Source organism: Nanorana parkeri, unplaced genomic scaffold (genome assembly GCF_000935625.1).
Source record: "Nanorana parkeri isolate BGI_ZX_2015 unplaced genomic scaffold, ASM93562v1 scaffold1335, whole genome shotgun sequence".
NCBI classification, from domain to species: Eukaryota; Metazoa; Chordata; class Amphibia; order Anura; family Dicroglossidae; genus Nanorana; species Nanorana parkeri.
In genome coordinates, this window is record NW_017307603.1 from 38778 (window position 1) to 52891 (window position 14114).

Sequence of the window (14114 nt, forward strand, 5' to 3'; positions counted from 1 at the left end):
GAGCGTCCAGGGTTGAAAATAAAACAAGGACAAGACCTGAGGTATGAAAGTCTGTCATATGTGTTCAAATGGGGCTAGGGAGTGGTGATTATTCTGGACTTTTATTGTCTGTGTAATATAGGTTTTTTTTCTGTATGTATCTAAATAACTCCCTTTTGGGAGGGTAAAAAAGGGTTTGATAACATTTGCTGAGTTTAGTTTACGAAGTAGCATAATTTTAAAGCATAAACAACAGATGCTCAAACTTTGTAACGTGTTGTATTTTGTTTTATTTTTCCAGCCTATTCAATTCAGCAAATAGTTACCATGTATCAAGGTCATCAGAAATACTGCAGGTTTAATTTTGTTCCCCAGCATAGGTGGTATGGCTTAATTTTAGTGTGAAAATCAAGAAGGAAAATAATTTGACCATGGGTGGCCATATTTTTGCACACCATTCTACACAATAACCTTTCAGAAGTGTATAGTATTTGTTATTAATATAAAACAGAAGGAGAGAACAATGCATGACTCACAAAACATTACTAGTAACGGGGGAAAAAAACCTGCAAATGTAGATCTTCTGTTTGGGCATACTGCTTGGGTAATGCAGGATCAGAACATCATCCCCCATAATATATAAAGCAGGTTCAAAAAACAAATCATGGAGCACACACCTGTGTATATAAATATAACCAATATGTATAAAGATAGCCAAACTTGTTTCTTTATAGCTAGATAGCAAATGGGCTTTGAACACAGACTTTACTACAAAAATTGTTTCCGTGTTATAGAGATTCCATGGGCACACACCATGTATTAGGTGTCTGTTAAAGTACTAATCCAAGTACACAAATGTATATTGCAGCTCGTCAGTCCTTAGATTTTGTGGCTGCATTACTTTTTTCATGCTGTTTTTCCTTTATTTTCACCTGGTGATCCTTGCAGTAACACACTTCCCGTCCTAAGGCGACAATGCTGTACCATAACTGTTGAGGATAAAGCTGGCCATACACCTTACAATTATCTACAGGTTTTCTGTGGTCAGATGGAAAAGGTGCAACAGATTCCTCCATCTACGCTAAACTGTGTGGCTGGAGTAATCTCCACCTGGGCCAATCTGTTGCACTTTTTCCATCTGACCACAGAAAATCTGCAGATAATTGTAAGGTGTATGGGCACCCTAAGCATTGACACCCTAGCACAGGATTGGAGTTATGCCTATAGAACACCCTCCCCCTCTCCTCAATAACCTAGGGGGGGTGTTGTGTAAATCACAGACGTGAACTAGACAATGCCCAATATGTGTTCTTATACAGGTAAAACTCAAATAATTTGAATATCGTGCAAAAGTTCATTTATTTCACTAATGCAACTTAAAAGGTGAAACTAATATAGGAGATAGACTCATTACATGCAAAGCAAGATAATTCAAGCCGTGATTTGTCATAATTGTGATGATTATGGCTTACAGCTCATGAAAACCCCAAATCCACAATCTCAGAAAATTAGAATATTACATGCAATCAATAAAACAAGGATTTTACATAGAACAATATCGGACCTCTGGAAAGTATAAGCATGCATATGTACTCAGTACTTGGTTTGGGCCCCTTTTGCAGCAATTACTGCCTCAATGCGGCGTGGCATGGAAGCTATCAGCCTGTGGCACTGCTGAGGTGTTATGGAAGACCAGGATGCTTCAATAGCGGCCTTCAGCTCTTCTGCATTGTTCGGTCTCATGTCTCTCATCTTTCTCTTGGCAATGCCCCATAGATTCTCTATGGGGTTCAGGTCAGGCGAGTTTGCTGGCCAATCAAGCACAGTAATCCCACGGTCATTGAACCAGGTTTTGGTGCTTTTGGCAGTGTGGGCGGGTGCCAAGTCCTGCTGGAAAATGAAGTCAGCATCCCCATAGAGCTCGTCTGCGGAAGGAAGCATGAAGTGCTCCAAAATCTCCTGGTAGACGGCTCCGTTGACCCTGGACTTAATTAAGCACAGTGGACCAACACCAGCAGATGACATGGCTCCCCAAATCAACACCAGGCCCGGCGCTACCGCAAGGCAAGTCAGGCGGCCGCCTGAGGGCGCTGCAGGGTGAGGGCGGAAAAAACAGGGCATTTTGACAAGTACTTGTCAAAATGCCCCAATGTTTGCGCTATGTTTTTTTTGGATGTAGCTCAGTGTGAATGGGGTCTTAGATTGCTCTGTACGGATGATGTTCAACCAGAGACAGAGGGGTTGATTTACTAAAGGCAAATAAGCTGTTCACTTTGCAAAGGACATGTGAATGTGATGAAAATTCAATTTGCAAATATTATCCAATCACATATAAGACAAATAATAAAAAAAACACAGTATTTTGCCTGCACATGATGAGATGATGGAGGTCATGAGAGCTTCACCTCTTTCACTAAGCCAAGAGAGCATTCCCTTTCAAAGTGATGCCTATTTAACTTTAGTAAATCAACCTTGGGGTGTCTGAAAGGAAACCGCTTCAGTTGTCAAACGATTAGGATCTGAAACCCAAAACAGTCCTATACCAAGATACTGTATACTAATGCTGAAATTCAGACACCAAAAACGATGATCCGGGGGAAAGGAGAGTGCAGGAATGGGTGAAGGTGCAAAAGACCAGAGAGCAGTTCGAGATTATTAGTTGGAGAGGGACTAACAAAAACAAAGCCACAGCAGAGAAGAGAGAAGCAGAAAGCGTCAAGGAAAAGAAGAGGGGCGAGGCAACATGGCTGTTTGTTCACTCAGAATCGAAACATTCACATAGACTTGGTGAAAAAAACCCAAAACAAGTCTCCTTTTATTAATTATTAGAACAGAATGAAAACAATATACATTACAGAAGAAAAAAAACCACATTATAATTATGTAAACATGTAACACTGTAAAATAACAATTTAAAGAAGTTATATTGGAATAAGAAGTATTTTCCACCCTTTGTTTACCATGGGTGTTAAAAAAGAAAACCAATTAATTGCACATCACTTCAAACTTGCTAAAAAGAAAAAACACATTTCACCAATAGATGTAAAGCATTTGCTAAAAGCCTTTAAACATTTGACATTGCAAGAACAATGTATGTGAATGCAGTATCTGTGTGCCATGGTCTCATACAATCAGAACTGCAGCTGGCATTGTCCTGTATGTAAATGCAGTAACTGTGTGCCATGGTCTCATACAACCAGAACTGCAGCTGGCATTGTCATGTATGTAAATGCAGTAACTGTGTGCCATGGTCTCATACAACCACAACTGCAGCTGGCAATGTCCTGTATGTGAATGAAGTAACTGTGCCATGGCTTTGTACACCCCAGAACCGTGGCTGGCAATGTCCTGAATGTAAATCCATTAACTGTGTGCCATAGCCTTGTACAACCAGACCTGTAGCTGGCAGTGTCCTGTATGTGAATGTAGTAACGTTGTGCCATGGTCGCATACAATCAGAATTGTAGCTAGCAATGTCCAGTATGTGAATGTAGTAAGTGGGAGCCATGGTCTTGAACAACCAGAATTGCAGCAATCACACCCCAGTCCTTGCTTGCAGGTGACATTGCACAGTGTCTGCCGTCACATTACCTTTTTCTACAATTGGGAAAAAAGGCCAATTGTAGAAATGGAGGTGTGGGCTGCAGCATTTAAATCACATTGCAATTGTCAGATATGATCTGTAAAAAGAATGCAGAGACCGCTACTGAGATATTAACTTAAAGCTATGTCAACAGTCTTGCCCAGATGATAAATACAGAATAATAGAAGAGACTAAATACCTTTCCTGGAGAATATACTGCTTCGGCTTCCTCTAGTGCTATGCATTTTTTCACGTAATTGCTACTGAGGGAAAGGATTAGCATTCAGATTAGATGACCCTCATCCAGCAGAAGTCACATGACCAAATGCCTAGACATTTGTTTATGTTGCCGTGGCTGGATGGGGTCAAGAACAACTTTTTCCCCAGGAAAGACAAGTATTTTAGTCTGTTACACTTTAAGCATCTATCCCAGAATTCTGTGAACAAAGCTTCAATCTGACATGTAAGTATAGTCCAGCTTGAAAACAAGACATTCTGCCGATTGCTATGGCCAATTTAGTTTTTTTGTTTTTAATTCACTCCTGTAACACAGTAAAACCTAAAACTTTACATCAAATTTTAAAATATATAATTTACCAACTTTAAAATCTGATAAAATACTTCTTGAAATATATACATTCAGTGTGAAAATAGTCAGAACAGCTACATTCAGAAATATTTGCATAAATAAAAAAATTATTCTTTGTACATTTTAACACTCGTATAAAAAAAATGGAAAGATCGCTACATGCTGGTTACTGCGTAGTGTTGGAGTCCATTTCACTACTTGATGTTAACGGAGAGTCATTTCTCAAGGCTTCCCTCGCCTTTATTCGGGCACATTTTGGGCACTCGCCTGTCTTGAAGCATTGCTTGTGATAGCATGCCTTGCAAACTAGATTACAAAGACAAGAAATGGTACAAATGTAAATGGCTAGAATTTGGGACAAGCAGCAATCACTAAAAACCACTCACAGCCAATCTACTCTAAATGCAATAAAGCGTTGGAGAACTAAAATATAATTGGTCATTAAGGGTAAGCATATCTGCCGCTATTAAACAAGAGTTTCTTCAGCCTAGTATGGCAGATTGAAGGGTATTGTATTTTCTAAGGGACTCCAAGAATGTCAACACAATACACAGTTCTAGCGATTTGGGTTATTATTCTAAATAAACATATTGTATTCATTATGGATCGTAAGGCAAAGTCACATTTTCCTATAGGGCTTCTTCCCCACACATCTGTCTTTCAACTACACATTTTTTGTATCCAGACTGAGGCCCCTTTCACACGGGCTGATCAGAAGAGGATACATGCATGGATCCACGCAGTACGGAGCAGATGTCACTTCTGTGACACCCGTGTTCGTACAGTTTTTCCTCCATCTTCTGAGGACAAAACTGTAAGTCCCAGACCCCATGTCTGTCTTTGGGGAATTGGATGTAAACAGAGATGTGTCTATTTACATCAGATTACCCCAATCCAGCGCGATCAGGTCCGGCGAAGCAGATCTCTGATCGGTTTGTTTTTCCGGACCCAGCCGGAGTCAGGGGTAACCAGATGTAAACAGACGCCCGTCCATTTACACGTGGCTGCCCATAGACAAATTTAATCTGTCAGGTTTTCAGGCGGACCCGATCAGACGGGCCGCGTGAAAGGGGCCTTATTTAGCTTTCATACCTCATGTTAAATATACTATATTCAACAAACCGCTATTTGCTTCTTTTCTGGTATGTGCAAATGTTTATTACATAACTATTAACAGTACATAATAAACATTGCAAATATTCTCTGCATGAGTACTACTGGCAAGCGGGGGCCTGCAATAGCCACTTGCTGCTCCTAATACAATCAATGGGAAAGCAGTGGCAGTGACAGCTCTTTTACACCAGGGTTTCAATGTAGACTATATACGTCTGGCAGAACTGAGGCACAACGGCAGCCAAAATAATTTTTTTGCAGATGTATAGAAACAAGTACACAAGAACCTGGTCAGGTTTTTACTGCATCCCCAACACCTCCCCCCCTTCCTTATTGGAAGATATCCCCTCAGATTCTGTCCAAGAGATATAACTAAAAGGTTAGAGTAAATCTCCCCTTCGACTACTATCCATGGAACAGATGCCTCCTTGTGGCAACCGCACATTTTAGGTTTCCCCTCACTTTCAGCGACAATGGTTACAGTGACAAATCAAAAAGGGTGATCTACCCATTGTGAACAGAGACAGCAATAAAAATCTGACAGGGGTAAATGGCCCTTTCCCGACAACGGCAATGGCCCTTCCCACTCTGTCCAAAACTAGAAAAAAACGGTTTAAAGCTCTCCAGCTGTGTTATACAGAAATGCTTCCAGAAACAGACATCAATTCAGCACATCACTCTAAACAAGAAGCCTGAATATATGTACAGTATACACACCTTCACATCTTCTACAGATCTCTGTCTGGAATGGAAAGATCACATCCACATGGTGGCAAAATTCACATATAAACCCCTTGGCTTGGCACAACTGAAAAACAAAATACATGTTGCAGATTTTAAAATAAAAAAACACGAATAATACCTCTGGAAAACTAACCATGGAGTCTAATCCTGACAGTTATTAAGTTACACAGCATAACAAAGATCAGACCAATTACGGGAAAACAGGCAGATAAATACAGATCATCCTAGATACGGATTTATAATGAAAAACTTCCTCAGCTTCAACCAAAAACTGGTATTTCAGTTAACAGTTGTTGATGGAAGTTGAAGATATCCAAGGGATTTTACTGCAAGTTATGTACACCAGAATTCCAAGTCCGGCCTAACAGCTCTGGCTATTAAAGTCAAATGTTGGTGTCACTCTCATAATGGATTCCAGCTTAATGAGGGGGGGAAAAAAAGCCCTGAAGAACTATGTTCACCTTTTGAGACATAACACTGCTCAAAGCCTTATAAACTAGTGGTTGCAATACTAACATCTACCAGCAGGTGGTGCTGTAAGCATAATGTGAAACACGCCAGGTAAAAATGTACTGGAACTAAAAGGAGTACCTCTCAAGACTTCATGCTTCCTAACAGTCTCCAAAGACAGGGACATTGTAGTTTGTACTGCAAACCCCAGCAATGCAACTAAACATGTATACAGAATGAACCCATGCTAAAATGTACAACCTTTAGCACAGTAATTACAGCAACAGTTATTTAGTTAAAGAGTGCACTGTGCGTGTCATTTACCATTACAATTCAACGATAGTTCTTAATACAATATAACAAAAAACTGCCATAAAATATAATTTCCTCTTTGCAGAAATCAGTTATTGTACTTGTATTAATGGGTGATTGTACTCAGTAATCCCTGCTTACAAAGACACATTGAGGGGGGCTTATCAAAACTGGAGCAGACAAAATCTGGAACAGCTCTGCATGGCAACCAATCAGCTTCTCTCTTCAGTTAAGGTTTGGAGAGACTTATCGGTTGCCATGCACAGCTGCTCCAGATTTTGTCTGCTCTAGTTTTGATAAATTCCCCTCATTATGATTTTGCTGGCACCTCTTCTGTGGACTGTGCAACAGAGAAGATCAGCGTTGGTGCTGACAAAAGCTTAAAGACTTGGAGAACTGAAACACACTGCAATCAGCATGGACATATTGTCCACACAGTAACAGGAGGAATCTACACGGGTTCTAGCTAGCAGGAGAACCAACAGAAATGTATAGCTAATAAGCCAAGAGTGTATCTACTGTTTTCCTAATACAGTTAATTTTCCTATAAAACAGAGGCTGAAAGCTCCAGGCAATGGCCTTAGTCCCTTCTGCTTCCATGTTTCAGACATCAGCCCATTGAATATTACCAATGTACGACTGCCGCAACATTTCCATCGTTTTGGTTAGGGGTTGACTTGAATGTACCCAACATACACTATAGACTGTTATCTTATATATTTGAGCAAATTATTACAAACACAGAAAAATTGTGGTTTAACTGATGTGTTAAGTATTCAGACTCAAATTTAAAAAAGTAGCATTGACCCTACAAATCTTCCAGCATGCCACAAACGTGTTTTTCAGAGAAATGCGACCTGGAAAGAGATTCAAACTGCCTCCGACTGAAAACTAGGCAATGCTTTGCATCTACACAAGTGTAACTAGAAGAAATGTTTTCTGCAAATGTTTCTGTTATTGTAAGTTGATCTTCGTAAAATCACCAGGTACACCACTACTTCATGTAAAACAGGATTTTGTGAGGGATGAGGAACTAGACATAATAAAGAGGACTTTGTGCAACAGGACAGTTCGAGAACTCTAAATAACAAAACATTCACTCGAGGGTTATCAAGAGCCATTGCTTCCAGCGCAGCCCCAACGCAAGATAAGGCAATTTGCCTTGTCACGGATTGGCACCATTCACACCACTGCATTACGATAGGAACGCGGTGGGGTACGCTGGAAAAACAAAAGTAGCGCGTGCCCTATTTTTTTTTAGTGCAGCAAGATGTGATGTGCAACAATTGCCTCACACTCTGCTGTGCCCAGAGAACTGAATGCTGAAGAGAAAAATAAAAAAAATGTTCGACAATTGACTCACCTTTCCCATGACAAATAGGCAAGGGCAACATCATCCTTTTTCCTCTTGCCACTTTTAATCACCAGTGCCATCCTCGATAATGTTGTCAAGAGCTATTCTTAATAGACGCTTTCCCCCGAAGATCATGTGGATCAAACAAGGGTTCTGGAGTCTAGCACTTTAACCAAAGTGCCCCACACAAATGCATGGCCATGAGATGGATAGCTTCCTGAAATTCAGTGCTACAGCCATTTGATCCATGAATTCTATATAAGTGAGGGATCAAGCACAGCAGTGGGTAGATCACTTAAAAGGAGAATTATGAAGCAAGCGATTTTCACTCAGCCTCATAATCAGAGCCAACCTGTGACATTGAAACTGTCACAGGTCGACTCAGTAGATCGGGAACACATACTGGCGCTCGCTCACTTCTCGATCTATCCCTGCAGAGAGCCGCGACTGTCACTCACGGCCCATCTTAACCAGCCAGACATGGTCCTACAAAGTAAGGTCACAGTCAAAAGAGGCTGAAAAGGACACTAGCAAAAAACAAAGATCTTGAGAAGGACTTATCTGTTGCGTCCATTCTCTACTGCAATATGATGCAAAAAGGTAGGCATAAGGCAGGATACTGCTGGATCCACAAAGGAAATAGACCACTTCTACCTCAACATTTCGACACAAAATCCTTACCAAAAATGGATGCAAGGTGAATAAGCATTTGAGGGGAGCAAACCACCTCTTGGGGTGCTTTCAATCTCTGTAAAGAAATCATTTTGGTTCTCAATTTTGTTGCTCCTAATGTTTGGAGCCGTCTCTTTCTGTGAAGGGTTGGAAAAGTGGGTGCAAAGGGAAGGTCTTTGTGGCCTTGGGAGTTTTAAAAGACCCAAGACTTAAAACAGTACTGGTAGAAGCAACAGGCTGATCCTTCTTTATCACAGTAGGATGCACTGCATCAAAAAGAGCCAAAAAACAGTATCCTTTATTTGGGATTAATACAAAAGGACTAACACCTCAGGAGTAAGCACATTAGTCAAGGAATGGAGTGTCTCAAATCAGACAGATTATCTGCAGTCAATGATTTGAAAGCCGCTAAGATGGCGGCCAAATCAGACTCAAAAATTAGACTCTGCAGGGGAGGGCGCAGGAATGCACTTGGGGCTCCTGCGATCTGAGTCGGCAAATAACTGGGTGATTTAGGTCAAAGTCACAGGACTCAGAGGATGGAACAGACTAAGATCAGAGGAAAATAGGATTCCATGCTGCAGATATTGGCACTGTCTGACAAACTGTAAATTGTGTGGAGAGAATGGGAGAGTAGTACTGATCATGTGCCACCCTCTTTTTCCCCATAATTTGCAATTGTATACAAGAAAAGAAAAGCGGGGCTTTAAAAGTGTCCAAACCATACAAGACGTCCATCAAACATACATGGTTTTGTATAAACGTATATTTAATACATACATAAAGACTTGGTTACAATTAAAATGTCATTGACATGATACAATGTTACATTGAAATCAAACTACCTCCTTTTGGTGCCCATACATGTGTATATATATATATATATAATTCATTAGTATAACATGGACTCCTTGAGTCCTGATTTCTGTAATAGTTGTATGATCCACTGTGGGCCCCATCTCCGACGCGTTTCGCAGCTGTATGTGCTTCCTCAGGGAGGTTGGAGGTATTTTCATGTTCACAAAGATGGCTGGATCTTTGGCCCCACATGCTGTCTCGCAATCACCAAACAGGTGAACAGGTGGGAGGTAACCGGGGATAAACAGGACTATTGCAGAAAATCCCATCGTCTGTGTTATCCAGGATCAGCAGTCTATGTTTTCTTTTCTTGTATACAATTCTAATTGGGGGTGTGGTGCCCATCCCTAATGGTTCAATTTAATTCCTATGCTTTAAACCCATAATTTGCAAGTTGGTAACAAAAATGGTCAGATTAAATCTTATGTCTAGATTAAGCAGCTAGAGATGAACAGATCAAAGTTCCATGTAGCTCTTTGCAAGCAACAGCAGCAGAAGATACATCGTCGACAGTGTATGGTGGGAAAGAGAGCATGTGACTGCTCCCAGCGGATGATGTCAGCGCTTAATCCCACAGAATTAACTCGGCAGGAACAGGGAATATTGGTGCCCAGCGATCTAAGTAAATAAGGTAGTTCTCAGTGCCTCGTGTCTTCAGAGACGGGGCAAGGCCAACAACCCTGGACTTTGAAAGCATTCTGCAGTTCCTTGAACTTTTTCTGGAAAGCACCCTACATGGAGCCCAGTGCCTTAAGGTCACTTCCAGGGTAATCCTTCAACATCCAATCCAGCGGAAAACCATCAAGCTGAAATTAAAGAGGCAAAGCTCCAGCAGCAAGAAAATAAGGTACTAGCCAAAAAGGCTATTTTTTCACACAGCAGTGCTGAAGAAAAGATGTAAATTCTCCAAAAACAGCATAAATCTGAGGCATGCTTGTAGCAGGGAGCTAGCCTAGTTTTGTTTGCCAGTGTCTAGTCCTCCTTCAGGCGACAGTATGACCCTGTATGAATATGCACCCTACCCTACATAAATATATGATATTCCTTTTTACATCAAGTAGTGGCACCCAATTTTTACAGAAGTTCCAGTTTCTGATTTCCTCTTCGTGATAAAACACTGCTCAGGTTTACACATACAGTGAATGAACAGGAGTGACTCCTTCCCTCTCTCTCTCTTTGAATGACAATGAGGGCATAACTGTCTCGGGTATTTACCATGCATACCACTATGGGAATCATAAGACACTGTCTGATTCAGAGATATCGAATATCCATTTACCTCACATTTGTCCACATGAGCCACAGCAGTGGCTAGCAGTTCCCGAAGTGGCAACAAGAGGGATTTTTGCTTAACTTTGTAGAGGTCACTTAATGTGAAGAGATGTAGCTCTTTTGTCAGGTGAGGGGGCACCTCTTCAAAGGCCTTTATAACCCTGTTTTGGAGAATTCAAAAATACATTTTGTAAAAAATCTTACAGCAATAATACAAACGTCAATATATTTAATAGCATTATTCAGAGAATACTAAGCCTCTATCATCTCCCAGCCCATGAATGAGATTACAGTCCTAACTCCTGACTTCCAACCACATACCACAGAGCAAATATAGTCAGATGTCAGTGAACCAACCCTGTGCTATAGGGAAAAGTGGGAGTATAGACCACTTCCACATGGACACTGCCCTAGACATTAATCCTGCAAACCATGCTGCAAGGCAGCTTCATTAACCACTGTCTGTAAATATCAAAATCAACAATGACAAGAAAGCTATTCTTATTCTGCCAAAGCTTAGTTTACATTAAAAAAAATACAAAAAAAGGAAGCAAGAATTGACTTTTATAAACAACATTGCTTCACGACATAAGCTGCCAACGGAATGTGAAAACAGAAGTTGGGATATATTAGGAAGTGGTCCATGACTGGCTGTAGGAAGTCGTTCCACAGAAGAAAAAAAAATGAAAAAGCAAAATCTGTGCATGTTGTTGTCCCCACTGACCTAGAGGAATGGCAATTATACTAACTGGTATGAGTTGTTAAAGGAATGGAAGTTACAATAAACACATTGAAAAGAGTATAAAAACACAAACAAAAACTAGGGATGCACCCAAATTTTGGCCGCCGAAACATATCGGCTGAATATTGCCATTTTTTGGTTGAAATTGCGGTGCATGCCTTGTTTCTCTCCTCCCCGCTGGACACTGCTCTAAGTCCCCTCTGACAGCACAGCATCCATCAGGGAGGAGAGAAACTGTCACAGGAGGCTGAGGGGTGTGGGAGAGGAGAGCGGTGTGAGCGGGCGGCATCTCTCCTCCTCCCACCCCGCTCATCCTCCTGTGACAGATTAGGAGAGCTGCAGTGTAGGGGAGGAGACAGCTGTTAGAGGAGGCCGTGCCGGTGGTGCGGGGGAGGAATCAGCTGTCAGAAGAGATTGAGCTCTCCTCCCCGTACCACTCGCTCAGCCTCCTGTGACAGCGAGTCAGGATGGAGAGCGGGTACAAGCACTCAGCAATCGCTGAGTGTTTGTAAATAATTGGAGGACATAATAAACATGCTATGAATGAATGTGAAGTGATCTACATCACTTCCTGTTCATTCTTGATTGTGGACATGGTAAACATACTATCTCCACAAGTTATGAATTAACAGGAACACTCAGTATAGAGGATTTCTGTTAATTTATAAACAGGGGCTGCAGAAAAAGAGATTGAGAACACAGAGCCCTCGATCTCTTTCCATTTTAAAAGGGAAATATCAGGAGGTCTGTTTAGACCCCCAATATTTCCCCGAAGCCCCCAACAGTAAAGTAAAAAAATTAAAATATTTAATAAAAAAAAAAAATATTTGAAAAAAAAAACAAAAAACGTTGAAAAAGGTTAGGAAAAAAAATAAATTTGGTTTCGGGCTTGACATTTAAAAAAAATTTCGGTTTTGAAAAGTTAATTCCGGTGCACCTCAAAAACAAAAACGATAGCTACATTTCACACAACTCTCTTTTTTCACCCATTTGGGGACAACTGATGTTTAGTTACTATGAGATATTCCACATTGTTCTATTGCCATCTTCCTTGCCTCCAGAATAGGATTGATATCTCATTATTATCCTTACCCATCTGCAAAACGACACGTTGCCACCAATTTCTTGATGTGAATTAACTGCTCTTGAACTTCCTGAAAAAGAAAAACAATGTTCATACGTTAACAAAGTAGCTTTACCAGCAAATACCAACATCAGTAATGATGACATTCCAAGTTTTTTTTTAGTTTTTTTTTTTAAAAGGAACATATTATGTATATATTTTCTTTATCTGGAGGACTTTAAAAGATGATAGGAGTTTCTTATATACTGGTAGCCAGAAATTGGTACACTTGAGTCTGTCTTTCACTACTGCTGCTGAATTATTTTACTGCTATTCTGTGAATAGCCTAGGTAATCTGAGCAATTGCTATTCACAACACACAGGGAAAACCCCCAAACCAAGAACCCTGTAAAAAATGATCACACATTTTACACAAAGATTTTATACAAGTCATGAAAAATTATTTTAAAAAACTGTATGTAACTATCCAAAAAAATAAAATAATAAACCAGATAGTGATAGTTTCTTCATGCTTCAGCAGGAAGCTTAGAGACAATAAGTAATATCTGGAGTAAATAGGATCTCGGAGTGTGTGATTTGCTGCTGTACCTTACTGTTCATGTGGTACAATATAGGTTTATCCTATCTGTAGTGCAGCTCTACCCATTGTGGACTTCTCTGTGCTGCACTGCTTGCCTTCAGAAATCTTTCCAGTCCTGTACAGTGCTATCCATCCATCTTGGATTTTAAATACTTCCATGGAAAGCCTGTTAACATGCTGACCGAGGACAGCACATGATGTGATGGACTCTGCGGTTCCTCTCAGGGCACACAGTGAAGATCTTTGGTAAAGCTGCAATACTGAATACAACATTCATCTTGAAAAACTCAGGAACCAGGGGCCACAATGAACGATGTACTTTTATTTAGGACAATTCCTACACTCCTAGAAATGCAATGCTGGGTGGGAGAAAAAGACATGCAGTGTGCTTGTGTTACACAGTAGTGGACCCTTAGCAGATTTCTCACCCATCTGTTCTCAGCTCTCTTCTATATGCAGATTATAGGAGTTCCATTTGCATGTAATGCTTCTGCTTTGCCAAATAATTCTTTCATTTGTGATTACTGAGAACATTAAAAAAGGTAGATCTAAGCACTGTATATCAAACATTTTATTAAAAATAAAATATTGTTTTCACTTTTTTCTATCCTTTGTTGTATTTCAGTGCTTTGGGTCTCATGCAGCCTATTTGCAGCCACTTTGGGTCGATATACATGTAATCCAGCCATGGATGCATGGCATTTCTAAGGAAGGGTTTCCTGCTGGGGATAACAGTGAAACAAGTCAGAGTTACTTACATGGATCAAGTATAGAGTCACAGA

General features: G+C 40.5%; 1 protein-coding gene across 1 annotated transcript in view; it reads right to left on the reverse strand.

Annotated features, from left to right (window-relative positions):
* Positions 1-4317: 4317 nt before the first annotated feature.
* The window catches only part of RUBCNL (RUN and cysteine rich domain containing beclin 1 interacting protein like), a 29419-nt gene continuing 19622 nt past the window's right edge, over positions 4318-14114 (reverse strand). The window contains exons 11-14 of the mRNA XM_018569433.1: positions 12761-12822; positions 10934-11087; positions 5982-6072; positions 4318-4457 (exon numbers count right to left, since the gene is read on the reverse strand). Coding sequence (XP_018424935.1) covers positions 4318-4457; positions 5982-6072; positions 10934-11087; positions 12761-12822 — 447 coding nt within the window. The remainder of the gene's footprint in view (positions 4458-5981; positions 6073-10933; positions 11088-12760; positions 12823-14114) is intronic.